The 18,151-nt window shown below is 58.9% G+C and overlaps 2 protein-coding genes across 2 annotated transcripts in view; both read left to right on the forward strand.

Annotated features, from left to right (window-relative positions):
- IFT122 (intraflagellar transport 122) overlaps positions 1-2,339 on the forward strand; it is a 65,783-nt gene extending 63,444 nt beyond the window's left edge. Inside the window, exons 28-31 of the mRNA XM_052636854.1 lie at positions 5-130; positions 956-1,035; positions 1,292-1,456; positions 1,924-2,339. Coding sequence (XP_052492814.1) covers positions 5-130; positions 956-1,035; positions 1,292-1,456; positions 1,924-2,013 — 461 coding nt within the window. The 3' untranslated portion in view covers positions 2,014-2,339. The remainder of the gene's footprint in view (positions 1-4; positions 131-955; positions 1,036-1,291; positions 1,457-1,923) is intronic.
- Positions 2,340-10,192: 7,853 nt separating this feature from the next.
- On the forward strand, positions 10,193-15,138 carry RHO (rhodopsin). The gene is made up of 5 exons (XM_052642022.1): positions 10,193-10,553; positions 12,261-12,429; positions 13,641-13,806; positions 13,925-14,164; positions 15,028-15,138. The coding sequence occupies exons 1-5, from the start codon at positions 10,193-10,195 to the stop codon at positions 15,136-15,138; spliced, it is 1,047 nt and encodes a 348-aa protein (XP_052497982.1).
- The last annotated feature ends 3,013 nt before the right edge of the window (positions 15,139-18,151 follow it).

Genomic DNA, 18,151 nt, shown 5'->3' on the forward strand with positions numbered 1-18,151 from the left:
GCAGAGGTGCTGCACCTGGTTGAATTCTGCCTGGAGGAGGGGATCACGGATGAAGAAGCTGTCTCCCTCATTGATCTGGAGGCGCCAAGACTCAAGCGGGAGAACAAGTGGCAAGAGATCACGAGCAACAGTATCCTGGGTGCCGGCCGGACCCGTGTGTGTGTCCGCTGGGCGCCGGCCTGGAGGCAGGGGGGCCTTGGGGGCTCGCTGGCCAGGTGAGGCAAGGGCGGGCCACTCTGTGCGCTGGAGAGGCCCCTACGGCAGCAGGCTCAGGGCCAGAGCCAGGTGGGGCGCTGGCCCGGGGTGCAGAGCTGCTGCAGGGGCAGGGAGGATAGGAGGCAGGAACCACGTCCACGGGCCCGTGCCCGCCCAGGAGGCTGGGGTGTGGCTGCTGTGGGGCACGGCCTGCCCTGACCTGGCACCCGCAGCCTCCCTTCCCCGGGGGGTGGAGGCCTGGCCAAGGGGGTGGCTCCCTGGGCACCTCCAGCCCGGGCTGGCCGGCCCTGGGATCCCCAGGAGTGCCCACCCTACTCTGCGAGGAGGGTCTGCGAGGCTGCCCAACAGCTGTGGGGAGACCCTCCAGGAGCTGCTGGCTGTGCTAGGGGCTGTGGCTTCCCGCCAGGCCTGTCATACCTGGTCCAGCCCTGCAGCCCACAGGCCTTGGCTCCCACGCTGCATCTCAGCAGCCTTTGTGGGCTGTGTTGGGTCTTGAGGGGCCACAGCAGAAGCCCTCAGAGCCCCCCACCACCTCCCCCACCTGTGTGCTGGGCTCCATGTGAGCAGGCGTCTCCTCCATGGGGAAAGCCGCTCACGCGCCTTGCTATGCTTCCCTGAGCCATGGGGAGGGTCCTACACTGGCCCAAAGGGAGCCCCCAGCCCTGTGAGTCTCAATGCTTCGGGTGGAGGGGGGGCTCTCCCTTGGCCTCAGGCCCCGTCCTTGACCAGTGCCCCCTAGATGCCCAGACCCTGAGGCTGGACGAGAGCATGGACTCCGTGGGGGAAGACGACCCCTTCACGGCCAAGCTGAGCTTTGAGGTGCGGGCACCCCTGAGTGATGGGCTGCTGAGACCCCCCCGGCCCCCCGCCCAAGGCCTGGCTCAGGTCCCTTTCCTCCGCACACTCCCCCTGGGGCCCCCGAGGGAGGGAGTTGGGCTCCCAGTCACAGAGACGGCCAGCTGGGTTCTCCCGAGGGACTGGACCGGAAGGGGAGGGCTCGGGGGCCCTCTGTGGGGCGGTGTGTAGCCCCGCCGGCTGAGTGAGGCCCCATTCGCTCTCCCTGCCCGGCCTGCAGCAAGGTGGCTCGGAGTTCGTGCCCGTGGTGGTGAGCCGCTCCGTGCTGCGCTCCATGAGCCGGCGGGACGTCCTCATCAAGCGCTGGCCGCCGCCCCTGCAGTGGCAGTACTTCCGCTCCCTGCTGCCCGACGCCTCCATCACCATGTGCCCCTCCTGCTTCCAGGTACCGCCCACGCATGGTCCCGGGTCCTTCCCTCCAGCTGCTGCTGCGCTTCCCGGATGGGCCCCGTAGGGAGGCCAGGCATGGGGGCAGCACACATGTCCCTCAGCAGCTAAGGCCAGGGCTCCCGGGCTGGAGGAGAGGCTTGGCTGTCCTTAGTCGCCTCCCCAGCCTCACAGGCATCCCTGGACCATCTGCTGTGGATTTGCCCCTTGACCTTGTGCTCCTTGTACCTGCGCTTCATCCAGGGGGTCCGGCCAGCGTGATGTTCCTGTGAACTGTGCTTCGGGTAGAAGGGGCCTCAGACCTTCCCCAGCTCCCTGCTGGTCCTCAGACAAGGGTGGGCGGGACTTGGTACTTCTGGCCCCGACTCACTGCCAAGCCACCTGCCCTTAGCAGGGCGGTGGTCCCCGCCTGGCTCGGGGCTGCTGAACGCCCAGGGTTGCGGGGTCACGGCTATCTCTCCCCAGATGTTCCACTCGGAGGACTATGAGCTGCTGCTGCTTCAGCACACCTGCTGCCCCTACTGCCGGCGGCGCGTGGACGACCCCAGCCCCTGACCAGCCCCCAGAGGACCGCCGCCCTGCCCGGCCGCTGCCCGTCGCGGGGCCATCGAAGGAAGAGTTAAACTGTCAGACTGTGTCTTCTGCCCCGATCGAGTGTGTATCTTAGGGAGGGGCCTTGTGTAACCATGAAACTCCTATTTATGGCATTTTGTGTCTTGTGAATAGCACCAGGAGATGGAGGAGAGAACGAACATATATTTTCTAAGAGAGAGAGAGAGAAAAAAAATCTGTTCGTTTCAGAATGGCTCGGAGTTGTTTGCGGCAGTCTGCCGGAGTCCACGGATCTGTCAGACCGTTCACATGTATACTTTGCGAACAGATTGCCTCAATAATTACAAATAAAAGGGCTACTTATTTTCATCAGTGTCTGCATTTTAGCAAATCTTCATATTGTCTGCAACTTAATTTCCTTATGCAAAAGTGCACCTGTTTTTCTTTCTAATTTGATCCGAGAGGAACATTACATTTGTGTGCTCTTAAAATCTAATCTAATTGAAAATGGCAATATGGGAATGGTAGGGGAACAGGTTTTTTTTAAAAAAATATATTTATTTATTTATTTATTTTGGCGCAATGGGGCTCCATCTCAAGGAGAAGATGAGATACCTGGCTCTAAAGAAGGTGGCTAACAGGGCTGCTCCCGGGGCCTATGGAGTCCACCCTCTACTTCCCAACTGGGACCAGGCCCTCAGTCCTCCCCAGCTGCTCCCTGGTCCTCCACGTGGCCTGAGCTTGCCCCTTCCTGCAGCTTCTGGAGCAGGTGGGTCCCGCATAAGGTTCCAGGAAGGGCCCATCCCCTGAGCGTCAGCAAGCGTCTGATTTGGCAGCTTGAGGGCAGATGAGAAGCTGGGGAAGGGAGCTGACATTTATTGGGGACTTTCTTCTATACCAGCCACGCTTCATATGCTGGCTCGGTTCTCACTCAGCTCTGTGACGGAGGGCGGGTGACTTCCCATTCTGCAGCCTCGGGTGGGCGGAGGTGCTGGGGTCTGTCCTTCCTTCCCCAAGGCCTCTCCCTTCACCCTCCTCCCCGGTCCCTGCCAAGAAGGCAGCAAGCAGTCCAGGGCTTTATGCAAAGTCCTGATGGCAGGAAGAGGGGGACTGGGCTGCCAGGGAACATGTGGAAAACCAGCCGGGTGATTAGATACTGATCTTTTGCAGGGCATCCGTGAGGCGGGCTGAGTGGGGCAAAGGTCCCCTCCAAAGGGAGGGATGAAGACTTTAGGATAGGGGAGTGGCTGCAGGGGGCCCCCCAGGGGTGAGTCCAGGGCTGGACCCTGGCCCCGCCCCCTCCCCCCTCCTGCCCTCTGCAGCACTCTCAGGAGGTGACGGAGGAAAAGAAAGAAATGGAGCCAGACAGTTGTGCCAACAGAACTCCTCCGTTGAGCGTCTTAATTACTTACGATCATGCATGCTCTCTCGCGTGCTAAACATTTATTAATGTGTTAGGATTTCCATTAGCACATTGCTTGAGCTGAAATCACTCGCATGTGGCTGGGAAAGAGGAGAGGGAGCAAACAGCCCCCCCCCCCACCACCACCGAACAGGCGTCAATCACAGCGACAGATCAGATGGCTCGAGGCTAGAGGTGGGGGAGGGGCCCAGCCTGAAACTCCAGCGTGCATCCTCGCAGCCTTGCCATGCCTGGTGCTGCCACCCCAGAGGAGCTGAGCTCCAGAGGCCTGAGTCCGAGCTCCCTGTTAAGTCTGGCCCCGAGTGAGGGTTTTCCATGCATTTGTCTTCTATAACCCTCTGGTGTCTTCAATCGTGCCCACTGGACACATGCTGAGACTGAGGCTCGGGAACATTCTCTTTTCTTCCGTTTATGAAATATTTATGGAGCCAAGACAGGGTCACAGGCAGGCACTGCCTTTGCGTGTGAGCGCCGCGTCCTGCTCCCCTTCTGTCCTTACTGGGCAGGGCCGTGGCCAGGTCCAGCCCTCTCTCCACTGCTGTTGGCCCATCTGTACAAGAGACCCCTCCAGCTCTGACACTGAGGTCCCAGCCTCGGTCTGTGTTGGTGACCATCCCCCTTGCAGGCCACGGCGAGGAAGGAAAGGCCTCACCCGCGGGCATCCTGAGACGCCCCGTCTCCCCACGAGGACGTGGGGCCCCGACAGAGGAGCGGTGGCCGCAGGCTGGGCCGCCGAGACGCGGTTCCGGCTGCGACTGCATCCAGACCTGTCTCCGGGTCCTCAGCACTGTTCTCTGTTCCTGGAAGGAGGAGTTAAGGAAGAGGGGACTGGGCGGCCAGAAAGAGCCCCCGGGCCAGACCTCAGGTGGCCCCAGCTCGAGCCCAGCCTCAGCCAGCCCGCCGACGTCCGCATCCACCCTCAGGCAGGCTGCTGAAGCCGGGGGCCCCTCGTGGCTCCTGGACAGGTGGGCAGGCATCAGACGGCCTTCCGCACAGGCCACCCCTCCGTCAGATAGGCAGGAGCCCGGGCAGAGGGGCCGCCTCCAGGCGGGGCTCCCACCCTGGCCCAGCACTTGCCCAAGCACATCCTGATGCCTTCCTCCAGACCCTAGGACATCAGAATGGGCTCCAGCACGCCACTGCCCTGCCTGTCATAGCTTCAGCGGCCCCGCTGGCTGCCACCTAGTGCCCAGACCCCCGGCCTCCCTTGCCACCCCAGCCCGGGGCCCCAGCGCCTCTCCACCAGCCGGGGGCCTTGGCCCAGCTGTCCCCTCCCTCCTGGCCCCGATGTTTCTGAGGCGGGAGCGTTTTTCCGCCTCTCCAGGTTATCCGTTTTCCCTGTGGCTGCTGCCCCTGAAGACCGGGAGCTCCTTGAGGGGAGACCAGGAGGGGAGACGGAGTGGCCTAGGATTCACCTCCATGTCCCCAGGCCCCAGCCTCGGCCAGATGCTGGGGAGGGGGAGGCGGGAGGAGAGGCAGTGGAAAGCGCAGAGCCGGTCTCTCCTCTCCTCTTGCCCCCTTGAGTTGTCTCAGGCCTCACTCGGCCTCACTGTGGTGACGCAGGTGGCTCAGCAGTGAGGGGAGCTGGGGGGTGGCATGGAGAGGAGGCTGCTGACCAAGCAGCACCTCCACACAGAGGCTTAAGAGCTATTTGCGCACCGCCGCCCGCTAAGCTCTAATCCTTCGCCACACCTGGCCTTCCAGAGGGGCTGGGCTGGGGAAGCAGAGACCAACCAACCACGCCCCAGCCCCACCGCTCACCGCCCCTCACAGCCTGTTCTGCGCCTGCCTGGTCGAGAGGGGCGGAGGCTCAGAAGGTCATCCACACCGCGCTTGGCCCTCCGTGCAATCCCAGCTTCCTTCTAGCCGGCCGGCAGTGGGGACAGCAGAGCTCAAGTGGAAGGCTGGACCCCCCGCCTCTACCCAGCTCTGCTGAGGAAGCTGGTTTCCCCAGTGGTCAGAGGCACGAAGGCCTCCCCGTGGGGCTGGGAGGAGCTGTCCCTTCCCTGGACACTTGTTCATCGAGCACCTACTCTGGGATGGGCAGGCAGTTGAGGGACAAGTCAGATGCGGCTGGCAGTGTTGGGTACCGAGTGGGAAATGCAGGTTGAGGGCTGGAGGGGCCCTCCACGGCTGTGGACTGAACCAGGTTCTCAGGAGGGTTCCCAGGTGGCGCTAGTGGTAAAGCACCCGCCTGCCAGTGCAGGGGATGAAAGAGGTGCAAGTTCCATCCCTGGGTCGGGAAGGTCCGCTGGAGGAGGGCCTGGCCACCCACTCCAGTGTTCTAGCCTGGAGAATGCCGTAGCCAGAGGAGCCTGGCGGCCTACAGTCCAGAGGGTCTCACAGAGTCGAACTCGACTGAAGGGACTTAGCACACACACGCGCGCGCGCAGAAGCGGGGGACACTGTCAGCAAGGGCCACTGGTCCCGGCAGGAAACAGGCTCAGGGAAGGGAGGCCTGGGCTGCCCCCAGCCTCGTGGCCGACAGCCGCGGTCCCTTGTGGGAGGACGGGGGTACCTACTCCTCGGGTCTGTAGGTGTGTGAGCCGGGCCCAGGCGGGACAGCGGGCAGCTTTGCCCTGCAGGTGGGAGTGGATCCTGGAGCTTCCTAGTCCCAGCGAACTGAGGGGGGGCGACAGGTCTTTCCAGATTCTCTTGGCGATTGAGCCCAGTGCCACTCCTGCCACTGCTGCCCAGGCCTGAACAACTGAGTCGGGCCCTTGTCAGCACCCCAGTGCAACCCGCTTTCGTCACTGGCACCCCACTGTGGATGATGGACGGTCTTCCTGAGAGCTTCTTTGGGGCAGGAGTAGCCAGGCGGGCATGTTGGGTGACCTGGGTGACCCCCTATGGACTGGGGGCCTTGGTCTCCCCACCTGCAAAGAAGGGTCAGAGTAGGTGACTTCTAACGACCTTCCTGTCTTTCTGTGAGTCCGTTCTTCCAAACAAAAAAGCATTCTTTGTTTTTAATTGTCTATCGTGCATTACAGAGCAGATGTCCATCATGTCAGGGATGACCTTTAATCCCCCATCTTCCCACCCTGAAAGAGTGGACTCTTAGACTCTTTCACAGAGGGTGGAAAGTTATGACCAACCTAGATAGCATATTTAGTTAGAACTGGATATGGAACAACAGACTGGTTCCAAATAGGAAAAGGAGTACATCAAGGCTGTATATTGTCACCCTGCTTATTTAACTTATATGCAGAGTACATCATGAGAAACGCTGGGCTGGAAGAAGCACAAGCTGGAATCAAGATTGCCGGGAGAAATATCAGTAACCTCAGATATGCAGATGACACCACCCTTACGGCAGAAAGTGAAGAGGAACTAAAAAGCCTCTGATGAAAGTGAAGGAGAGTGAAAAAGTTGGCTTAAAGCTCAACATTCAGAAAACTAGATCATGGCATCTGGTCCCATCACTTCATGGGAAATAGATGGGGAAACAGTGTCAGACTTTATTTTTTTGGGCTCCAAAATCACTGCAGATGGTGATTGTAGCCATGAAATTAAAAGACGCTTATTCCTTGGAAGGAAAGTTATGACCAACCTAGATAACATATTCAAAAGCAGAGACGTTACTTTGCCAACAAAGGTCCGTCTAGTCAAGGCTATAGTCATAGATGGACCCGAGAGTTGGATGGTAAAGAAAGCTGAGTGCCGAAGAATTGATGCTTTTGAACGGTGGTGTTGGAGAAGACTCTTGAGAGTCCCTTGGACTGCAAGAAGATCCAACCAGTCCATCCTAAAGGAGATCAGTCCTGAATGTTCATTGGAAGGACTGATGCTGAAGCTGAAACTCCAATACTTTGGCCACCTCACGTGAAGAGTTGACTCATTGGAAAAGACCCTGATGCTGGGAGGGATTGGTGGCAGGAGGAGAAGGGGACGACAGAGGATGAGATGGCTGGATGGCATCACTGACTCGATGGAGATGGGTTTGGGTGGACTCTGGGAGTTGGTGATGGACAGGGAGGACTGGCGTGCTGCAGTTCATGGGGTTGCAAGGAGTTGGACTCGACTGAGCGACTGAACTGAACTGAACAGAGGGTGGACCTGAGTCTTAGAGAAAGTCAGCACTTCCTTTGATAACCTAGATGCATCCGCTCAGTCTACAGACAGTCCTTGGGCACCTGTCATGTGCCAGGCCCCAGGTACCAAACAGAAATCCCAGCTCATTCAAGTAGGGCAGGGGTCCCCAACCTCCAGGCTGTGGACCTACGGTACTTGCTGGGAGATCAGCGGCAGCGCTAGATTAGAAATAAAGTGCACAATAAATGTAATGCACTTGAATCATCCCAAAACCATCGCCCCTCCCAACCCCTGGTCCGTGGAAAAATTATCTTCCACGAAGTTGGTCCTGGTGCCAAAAAGGTTGGGGACCGCAGAAGTAAGGGAAACGATTTACGTGCACCTGCTGTGTGTTGAGCTGGGCTCTGGGGCCCTGTGATGAGCAAGACAGACCCCAGCCCACCCCTGGGCTCAAGGTACAGCCTAGGAGACCCATGAACAGAATAGGAATTAAAAGCTTCCAGGTTGTCATAAGCGTTAGGGGGTAACAAGCAAGGCCATGAGTTTGAGGGTCGGGGGCTCAGCCTGGCCAGGGCAGGGCTGCGCGTGCTGGTCTTGACCCAGGAAGTCCATCGTCTGTCCCTCTGTCTGGCCAGCAGGGGCCGTGTCAGAATCAAACTGTTTACCTTGACCTCTTTAGCGATGGGCCTAATCACCCGGCCAAGCACCTTTCACCTTGAGCAGCCGCATCCCACCCACCCGCCACGCCTGCCTGCCCCTTGCTCCTTCCCCCCAGCGCACACACCACCAGGCTCCCCATGCAAGTCCTGACGCTGCCTGCTTCCCGGGACAGCAGGGCTCTGAAGCCCCAGGTGGGCTGCAGGGAAGGGGGCACGTTTCTGAGCAGAGAGGTATAGACATCCCAGGTGGGAAGAGAGACAGCACAAGGGAGCTTCAGCAACGGAGGTCTCGGACACTGGGACGCTTCCTGGCCGGCCTTGCGTTCCCTGCCTCAGGGCCTTTGCATTGGCCGCTCTGTCTCCTTGGATAGCTCCACCCTTTAGGGCCCCTTCCATCCTCGAGGTCTCAGAGAGGCCTTCGTGGGCAGCTCCAGGCAAGTGTGTATCGGGAGGACGTCACCATCTGAACAGTCTCCTTTGTCGTTTGTTTCATGGTTTGTGGGGGCCCCTTCCCGCCCCCACGGAAGGGCATGTCCTACAGGCAGGGGCTTGGTCCTTCTTGTCCACCATGTTCCCCAGAACTGAGTATCTTGTGTAGAACACGGTGCTGGGTACAAGTCATGGCTGGACCGTGGTCACTGAGGACCCCGAAGGCCAGGCTGCCCGCAACCCCACTTCACTCCTGGGAGGGGGTCCTCACGATCCTATTGTAGATGGGGGCCCTCATTCGCACCCTGAGCTCGTCCTGCTTTTCTGGGATACACCATCACGGCTTGCCGATCACAGGGCACCCAAGGGCCACGGCCCCAGCCCAGCCTGACCCCAGTCCCAGGCCGCGGTCCGTGTGCTGTTCCTAGGGCCCATCTCCCCTTCACACGGGAGCTCCCGGGACCACACCTCCTCGCTCACCACAGGGATCTGGCGCCCGGCACAGGCTTGTCCCTGTTCACCTCCTGGAGGCAAGGCCCTGCTTCAGGAGCCCTAAGATCTTCTGTCCCCTCCCCGCTTTGGTCCCCTCTGCCCTGGTCCCTTCCTCCACCATCGCTCCCTTCAGCTCATCCTTGAGGGCTTTTGAGGCACCTTCCTCTCCCCACGATCTGCCCAATTTCCCCTGGACAAAGCCCCTGGCACTAAGCCCCACCCCAGCTGACCCCAGCCCATGAGGGCCCATACCCCAGACCGGCCTCGGGCCTTCGCCGATCCTCTGTCTTCAGTCTATGCTGACTTCCCCACTTGGCAACCTGGCAAAGCGCCCCTCCCTCAACACATTGTCCCCCTGGATGTCTCTGCAGATAGGTGGCCTCCCCTCCCCAGGTCGGGAGCGGGTCTTCCCACAAGGAGGAGCCTCGGGTCCCCCAGTGGCCTGCACATAAATGTCGGTTTGAACAAGTGAGTGAGTAAACTCCAGTTCAAGGGAACAAATGCTTTTTGAGCTCCTGGGCAACGTGGGGCTTGTGTCCGGTCCTCGGAGCGCCCCGCTGCACTTGTGCAGCTCATGACCTGGCCGGTGGGCACTGCCAGTGTGTGGTGACTGGATAAGCCCAGAGGTGACCCAGGTGGGGAAGGGACGGCTCAGGGGCTGAGTGAGGGGATGATAGCACTCTGCCCTCCGGGAGCTCGTGGGCCAGGCGGGAGGAAGGCAAAGTTTGCCTGCCCTGAGCCAGAGGGAAGTGGGCCTGGAGCTAGGGGTCCCAGTGCCAGGCCAGGGCCATCAGCTGACGTGACAGGGGGACAGGGAAGTTGGGGGCAGGCCTCCGCTCTTTCCCAGGGTCCCCAGCACGCGCCCCTTCTCCCCGACCACAGCCTTCCACCTGGAGTCACCTTGGCCCCACCTGGAAGCCAATTAGGCCCCTCGTTGCAGCAGTGAGGATTAATATGATTAATAACGCCCCCAATCTCTGAGGTGCTGATTCAGCCGGGAGCTTAGGGAGAGGAGGTCACTTTATAAGGGCCTGGGGGGGCAGTCAGAGCCTGGAGTCATCCAGCCGGAGCCCCGTGTGGCTGAGCTCCGGCCTCAGAATCATCCCCGGGTTCGCGCCGCCGGCGGACAGCCGCAAGGGCCGCAGCCATGAACGGGACCGAGGGCCCGAACTTCTACGTGCCTTTCTCCAACAAGACGGGCGTGGTGCGCAGCCCCTTCGAGGCCCCGCAGTACTACCTGGCTGAGCCATGGCAGTTCTCCATGCTGGCCGCCTACATGTTCCTGCTGATCGTGCTCGGCTTCCCCATCAACTTCCTCACGCTCTATGTCACGGTGCAGCACAAGAAGCTGCGCACACCCCTCAACTACATCCTGCTCAACCTGGCCGTGGCCGACCTCTTCATGGTCTTCGGGGGCTTCACCACTACCCTCTACACCTCTCTGCATGGATACTTCGTCTTTGGGCCCACGGGCTGCAACCTGGAGGGCTTCTTTGCCACCCTGGGCGGTATGAGCTGGGTGCTGTGGGCTGGGCGAGGGGTGTGTGTGTATTCAGGAGCCAGGAGCTTGGGTGTGGCGGGGGTGGGGGTGTGGGGACAGCCCCAGCCTTGCGGATGGTGGACGAGAGCCCGTGAGCCAAAGCCCTCCCTTACTCAGTCAATAAACGCTGTATAAGCGATGACGAGATTGCCCGGCGTTGGTGGAGGGCGGGCGCCGAGCACGTGATCTCACTGGCACTGGGGTCGTTGTCTCGCCCTCCAGCCAGGAGACAGATGAGAGGAGTCTGGGGCCTCGCTGGGGTCGCAGGCAGTCTCTGGCAAGGCCGAGTTGCAAGCCTATGTCTCTGCGGCCCCTCAGGCCACGGTTCTGCTCCCCTTGGAGCAGCGGGGCTGGGCAAGACCCACACCGGGTCCCGGGGACAGAGAGCTGGACACGGATGCCTGTGCTCAGGGCCCCAGCCTGGGGCAGGATGAGAGTCCTCAGTCCTCCAGGCACCGGCCTCTGCCTGCACTGGGCGCCGGGTGTGGTCTCTCCCCGGCTTCTCTCTGACTCCATCCCAGCCCGCCTCCAGGCTCTCTGCTCTGCTTGAAGGCTTTCTGCCTTGAAGAGTCCCTTGAGGAGTCCATTCACAGAGAGACAGTAGACCCGGTGAGGTGATCTGTGTAGCTGTGAGCCATGGTTTTAAAATATTTTCACTAAAAAACGGGTGAAAAGATCCCGTTTAGCCGATAAGAAAACTGCAGCGTGCAGAGGGGAAGAGTTGACTCAGGAACGTGGCAGGCCAGTGCTCAGAGCCTGGGGCTCCTGGCTCAGACCCAGGAGTGTCCCCCGGCGGGGACACGGCCTCTCGGGCAAGCAGGAGACGCGGGAGGTCATCGTCACAAAGCCTGGGGGCGGAGAGAGCCCGCACCAGCCACAGGATGCTCTGTCTCCTCTCTCCCACGTGTGTCCAGGCCCTGCCTCAGCCCTGTTCCTGGGGTGCTGGCCATTGCTGAATGACCACGATCCCCCAGTCTCAGGCCAGAAGGGTGCCGCCCACAGGTGGGCACGCCTCTGCGACAAGCGTGGGCCTGGAGTATCCACTAGTGTTCCCTTTCACTCTCAGAAATGCCCCGGTTGGTAAACCCCACGGCCACCTCCCTCCTGAGTTTCTGGGGGTGATGTGCAGGGCAGATGTCTGAACCCCATCATTATCATTCCTCCTCCTCCCTCTGAGCAAAACGCTCTCCGGGTCCCTGGCTCCCGAGAGAGGGTCACCCATGCCCAGGGTGTTCCATGTCCCTGGTGTTGAGAGGCCCGCTGCCCAGGAGGAAAGGGAGGCCTCCCCCTCTGGCTCCTGCTGCCTCTGCCATCCCCTGTGCCTGGAACTCTGCCGGTGGCCCCACAAAGGACACACTGTTCTGTGAAAACTCCCCTCTGGGCTCCCAGCTCTCAGCCATGACCCTGCGAGCTGATTGCCATGTTCCCCGCGAACCCGGAGCTCTGGCTGCACTAACCTTCCTGGGAGTTCCTCCATGTGGTGTATCGGCCTGTCTGCCCTGCCACCTCCCCTCGTCCGTGTCCAGACCCTCCGCTCCTTAAGTCTGCACTCCAGGACTGCTCCCCGGTGCCTTCCTGGTCGGCCCCCCTCCCCATCCCCGGGAGGAGCACACCTCCTCCTCAGACAGACAGGTCCAGCCACGTGGCGGGTTGGCTGACAGCAGCCGCCTTGCAGGTGAAATCGCCCTGTGGTCCTTGGTGGTCCTGGCCATCGAGCGGTATGTGGTGGTGTGCAAGCCCATGAGCAACTTCCGCTTCGGAGAGAACCACGCCATCATGGGCGTCGCCTTCACCTGGGTCATGGCTCTGGCCTGCGCCGCGCCCCCCCTGGTCGGCTGGTCCAGGTAACGGCCCTGAGCAGGAGGGGAGGAGGGTCTCCGGGGTGCTTCCTAGGGTCCTCCAGCCGGAGGGGGGCCGGTGCTGCCTGGTTTCAGGCCCCCCGAGCTGGCAGCTGTCATAGGGTTGAGGTTTAGGGCAGGGAAAAGAGGGTCAGCTCCTAACGTCACTACGGGGCTGCTCCCCGTGTCAAGGAGACTCCAAGACGCCCCAACCCTTCACCTTGGCTGTGCCCCTAATCCCCAACTAAGCCAGGCCAGATTCCAATCCTCTTTAGTCCAGTGCCCCGGGAGCAGCTCCTCTGACCTCAGGCCTCCGCCCCTGCAGAAGCAGAGCCTCCCTCATGCAGGTGTGGCGGTGTGGCCCTGGGAACCAGTCCTGGCAAGACTCTTGGCTGATATCCCCCAACGGGCTGAGATGAGATGGTGGTGGGGTGGAACGTGGTTTGGGAAATTGGCCTCTGTGGGTTCCCAGAGGCTTCGTGCCCTTCTGCTTCCAGGAAACTGCCATCTCTCTCCCCTCTCCTTCTCTCTCAGTCTTCCTGGGGCCAGTGTTTTCCCTCCTGAGCAATTTAGCAAGGGGCAAAAAACCCTGCCCCTCCCTCCCTCCCTTCTCCAGTCTGGCCTAGTTACATCCTTGTAGACGCAGCTAATGGACAGTGGGTTTCCTGGGGTCGGTTCAGTGTCACCATCCTCTGAAATCACACGCCCTAACCACACACCCCAGGGCCTCTTGTTTCCAGAAACTGTGCAAAAATCCCTCAATTACCGTGAGTGGCCTAAAAAGACCTGGGTGCCTGCAATACAGACATTGGGAGCTTTTCCCTTCTCCCCACCTACCTCATGGTCCGAGGCCTGGCCTCCGGCCACTCGGGAGTGGTAGGCCGGGTGAAGAAGCGCCAGGCAGGGAAGCAGGGGGGCAGAGTAGGGACGCTGGGAGTGAGAGACTGGGAGAGACCAGGGTCCCAGGGTAACAGCGCTGAACAAGGCAACAACACTGTTTCCACACACTTGGATCCCTTATCTCAGTAGATGTGAGCCTCACAGCCAAGGAAAGGTTTATTATCCCCATTTTACAGAGAGGGGAAGTGAGGCCCAGAGTGAGGGCAGCCCTGCTGCAGGCGTTGGCAGAGGACTCTGGCCAGCGGGGCCTGTTCCCCGGTCCCTCACATGCGGGTCTCCCCCTGCCCCTCCGGCCCCTGCCCCTCCCCGGTCCTCAGGTACATCCCGGAGGGCATGCAGTGCTCGTGCGGGATTGACTACTACACGCTCAAGCCGGAGGTCAACAATGAGTCGTTCGTCATCTACATGTTCGTGGTCCACTTCTCCATCCCCTTAATCGTCATATTCTTCTGCTACGGGCAGCTGGTGTTCACCGTCAAGGAGGTAGGGTCCTTGGGGGACGGGTGCTGTGGGGCTGGGGACAAGAGCGTTGATGAGGCTGAGTGTGGCCCCCGGCCCAGAGGAGCCTCAAGTCTGGACACCGGGCCCTGTGTCCCCACAGGCGGCTGCCCAGCAGCAGGAGTCGGCCACCACTCAGAAGGCCGAGAAGGAGGTCACCCGCATGGTGATCATCATGGTCATCGCTTTCCTGATCTGCTGGCTGCCCTACGCCGGGGTGGCATTCTACATCTTCACCCATCAGGGCTCTGACTTTGGCCCCATCTTCATGACCATCCCGGCTTTCTTTGCCAAGACTTCGTCCGTCTACAACCCCGTCATCTACATCATGATGAACAAGCAGGTGCCTGCTGGTGGGGTGGGAAGGGGCCAGGTCCCCCCCAGGCGACAGGTGGAGAAGCTGCAGTCTTAACCAGGCCTCAGTCTTTCCACCTGCAAAATGGGCAGGGGGGGGGGTGTTGGTTTTCCCTGGGGTAATCATGAGTCATCCGAGAGAGATGCAGATTCCTGGACCAACCCCCAGACCTTCTGATTAGAAGCTCAGGGTGGGCCCAGGAATATGCATTTCTAACAAGCCCTCTGACACTGGCTTAGGAAAGAGAAGTGCCAGTCCAGATGGTTCTGAAGGCTGGCTTTAATGGTCCAGATGGTCAAAGCCCCGGGCCTGGGAACAGGTGCCAGTCTCCACAAAGCTGGAGAGGATGCCAAAAAGTCTTGTTCTGAGGGATGAAGGGATAAAGCAGTCCTTTCAACATAGACCAGAGGTTCTTCTGCAGGTTCTTTGGTCCAGTGGGGAAAACCTGGAGTCAGACAGATTGGGTTCAAATCCCAGCTGTGCTAGGTTTTAGCTGTGTGGCCTTGGGCAAGTCACTTCCCTTTTCTGGATTTCAGTTTCTTCATCCATGGAAAGGATGAAATCCTAAACTCTTGGGTTCAGAGGGATAATTTCCAGGTGGCTCTTGGCACACTGAGGGCATCATGGCGCATCACCAGTGACAGAGTCCCTTCGGGTTTGGCCCCAGCACCTCTGGGTGGGGTTGGGGAGGCTTAGTAAGTTCCTCCAGGGAGCCATCTGACCGGGGATCAGAGGCTGGGAGGGCCAGAGGCAGAAGAGGGAGACGGCACACCGCGCTGACAATGCCATTTCCTACCCAGACTCTGCGGGACCCTGAGCACCCCTACCCTAACCCTACCTCTTCCTTCCAGTTCCGGAACTGCATGCTTACCACCCTCTGCTGTGGCAAGAACCCGCTGGGTGACGACGAGGCCTCCACCACCGTCTCCAAGACAGAGACCAGCCAGGTGGCGCCTGCCTAAGCCCCTCCAGGGACTCCATGGCCAGCCGCGGGAGTCCCCCAGCCCCCACCCCACCCCAGCCTCAGCAGCTCCATCCGGAGCCGCGCCTGTTGGAACCAGCTCTCACAGGCTCCCTGAGTGTAAACACAAAAACCAACCAACCAAATGCAAACGAATCAATGAGAGAAACAGGAGGCGCCTCACTTGGCAGGGGCGGCCCGATCTGGAGTCCTGATTTCCCGGGGGCCCACTGTAGTTCCGCTCCCCTCAGCTCATCTCTCAGCTACACAAGAGCTCTTGCTCTGGAAAAGTGTCCCAGCTTAGGGATAAGTGAGTAGCACACGACGGGGCACGCCGTAGGTGCTTATTAATAAATGCTAGGTGGAGGAAGGAAGGAATGAATGGAGACGTGAATGGAGAGATGAACGGGTCGGGAGGGCATAGTCATTCTCTCATAACATGTTAGCAGCAGCAGCAGCAGCTCGCCCTTGGCTGATGACCTTGAGCAGTTGTTTTGTCCTTGGGCCTCCCTTTCTTCCCCCATACAATGGGAATTCCAAATCTCTCCTCACACGGCTGCTGGGAAGATCAAATGAGATTGTGTGTGTGTGTGTGTGTGTGTGTGTGTGCACATGTGCTTGCGTGTGTGAGCTCTTTGTAAATAGTAAGGAGCTGGACAGACTGTAGTTAACATTATTAATAATATCAATTAATATAAGTAATTCATTCCTATGATCATCTCCTCTTGATAGTGACCATTTTGAGATTGGGCAAAGCCCTAAGCATCCAGCCTCATCAGGCTTATAAACATTAGACAGACAGCAAGGCCAGACCAGCGCTGGGTGGTGGGCCACAGGGAAGGACAGTCAAGGAAATGCAGAGTGCAGTCATCAGGCCTGAGAAGAAAACAAAAACACAAAAAAACAACAGCAGAGGACCAGAGTCTGGGGCCAGTGCAGAGCCCCCATGACGCGGGCCATTCCCTTCCAGTGCAACCCACAGAGAGACAGGTCTTGCTCTCGGCATCTGAAAAACCACTAGCTCTCCTGCCCAGCACCCAGGCTTCAGCATCTCTGGGCCCGTATGGAGCTTCTAGAAGTTATGTTCACCTGCCCACATTTAACGAAGAGCTGGGTCCCCAACATCACCTTTGTCTCAAAAAGAGCTTAAAAACACAAAAGCGTGGGAAATCCAGCTGGACCCACCTTCCCCCAGGGAAGTTCGCAGATCACAGATTTTAGCTCCCTTGCTGGGCAAGCCTTCAGCGGCTCCAGTCCGTTCTCCACTCCAGAGAGTCCTTGCTGCTGCGAGGCTGGCTGGGACTCTGGGACATCAGAATCCAGCCGCCTCATAAATGCCCCTCCTCAACTACATACCAAAGCGGGAAGCTCTACCTCTCCCCAGCTCTGCCTGGAGATGAAGGCAAATTGGGGTATTAAAAGCTCGGCTCCTATCCTTGGTGTTAGTGGTGGTGGTTTTCGTCAGTCTCAAGCTCTTTATCTACAGGATGGGTGGAAACGGGGCAGTGTTCATCTGATCCTTGACCCTGGGGTTTCTGGGTTTGAGCAACTATCAGAGCCCCCTGGGAGTGCTTTAGGCTGTGGGGAGCAGGCCCAGGAATGGGAAAAGCTCCAACCTCGGAGTCACAGAGATCCAGGTGGCCCGTGAAACTGCAAGCAAATTTTGTCACCTCTTGGAAGCCTGCTTATCTGCAAAAGGGGATCTTAAAACTGACCTTAATGAGATTTCAGGCTTTATGCAGCCAACGTGCTTCCTGAGCTCAGCAGATGATGAGAGGCTTTTCTGCATTACTGGAGCCTCAGCTCCGGGCTGGCCCTACCAGGGACCTCATCTGAAGGGAGAATGGGATGAAGGTGTAGCTCCCAAATGACCGTCCTCCTCCAAGGCGGGAAAAGGCATCAGGAGTCTGAGAAGGCAGATCCTTCGTGCCATGGAGGGGCTGGGACAGGTAATAGCTGGGATCTCTGTCGTTGCCCCTCTCTACTCTGTCTCCCTAGGTGGGTGATGTCAGTCAGGATTCCTTTATCTGCAGCAGGCAGGAAATCACACTCAATAGTACCGAAGCAAAAGGAAGACACGATTGGCTCCCATAAATGAAAAGCTCAGGGCTTCAGGCATGCCTGGGTGCAGGTGCTCAGATGAGGTCACCTGGCTCTTGAGGGGACTGTACTGGGTCTTCCTTGCTGTGCCTTGGCTTTCTCTATTTGTTGTGAGCGGGGGCCACCCTTCCCTCTGGCGCTGGGGCTCCTCATCACGGTGTCTTTTCTTGTTGCTGAGATAGGGCTCCAGGGCACTTGAGCTTCAGTGAGTAGCTGTGGCTCATCCAATCAGCTGCCCTGGAGCCTAGGCCAGAGATGGAACCCATGGCTCCTGCACCCGCAGGGGAGACTCAACCCTTGGACCGCCAGGGAAGTCCATGTTATCTGGCTTCTAGGTCTCCATCTGGCTGCACTTTCCTCTGTGTTGCCTTTCAGTTCAGTTCAGTCGCTCAGTCGTGTCCGACTCCTTCCGACCCCATGAACCGGAGCACACTAGGCCTCCCTTCCATTGCCAGCTCCTGGAGTTCACCCAAACTCATGTCCATCGAGTCGGTGATGCCATCCAACCATCTCATCCTCTGTCCTCCCCTTCTTCTCCCGCCTTCGATCTTTCCCAGCATCAGGGTCTTTTCCAGTGAGTCAGCTCTTCACATCAGGTGGTCAAAGTATTGGAGTTTCAGCTTCAACATCAGTCCTTCCAATGAACACCAAGGACTGATTTCCTTTAGGATGGACTGGTTGGATCTCCTTGCAGTCCAAGCGACTCTCAAGAGTTTTCTCCAACACCACAGTTCAAAAGCATCAATTCTTCGGCACTCAGCTTTCTTTATGGTCCAACTCTCACATCCATACATGACTACTGGAAAAACCATAGCCTTGACTAGATGGACCTTTATTGACAAAGTAATGCCTTTATGCCAGGTTAACTGTTCCAAAGATGTAAGCATGGAAATCACCAGTAATTCCAAGCTCAG

Source organism: Budorcas taxicolor, chromosome 1 (assembly GCF_023091745.1).
Source record: "Budorcas taxicolor isolate Tak-1 chromosome 1, Takin1.1, whole genome shotgun sequence".
NCBI lineage: Eukaryota > Metazoa > Chordata > Mammalia > Artiodactyla > Bovidae > Budorcas > Budorcas taxicolor.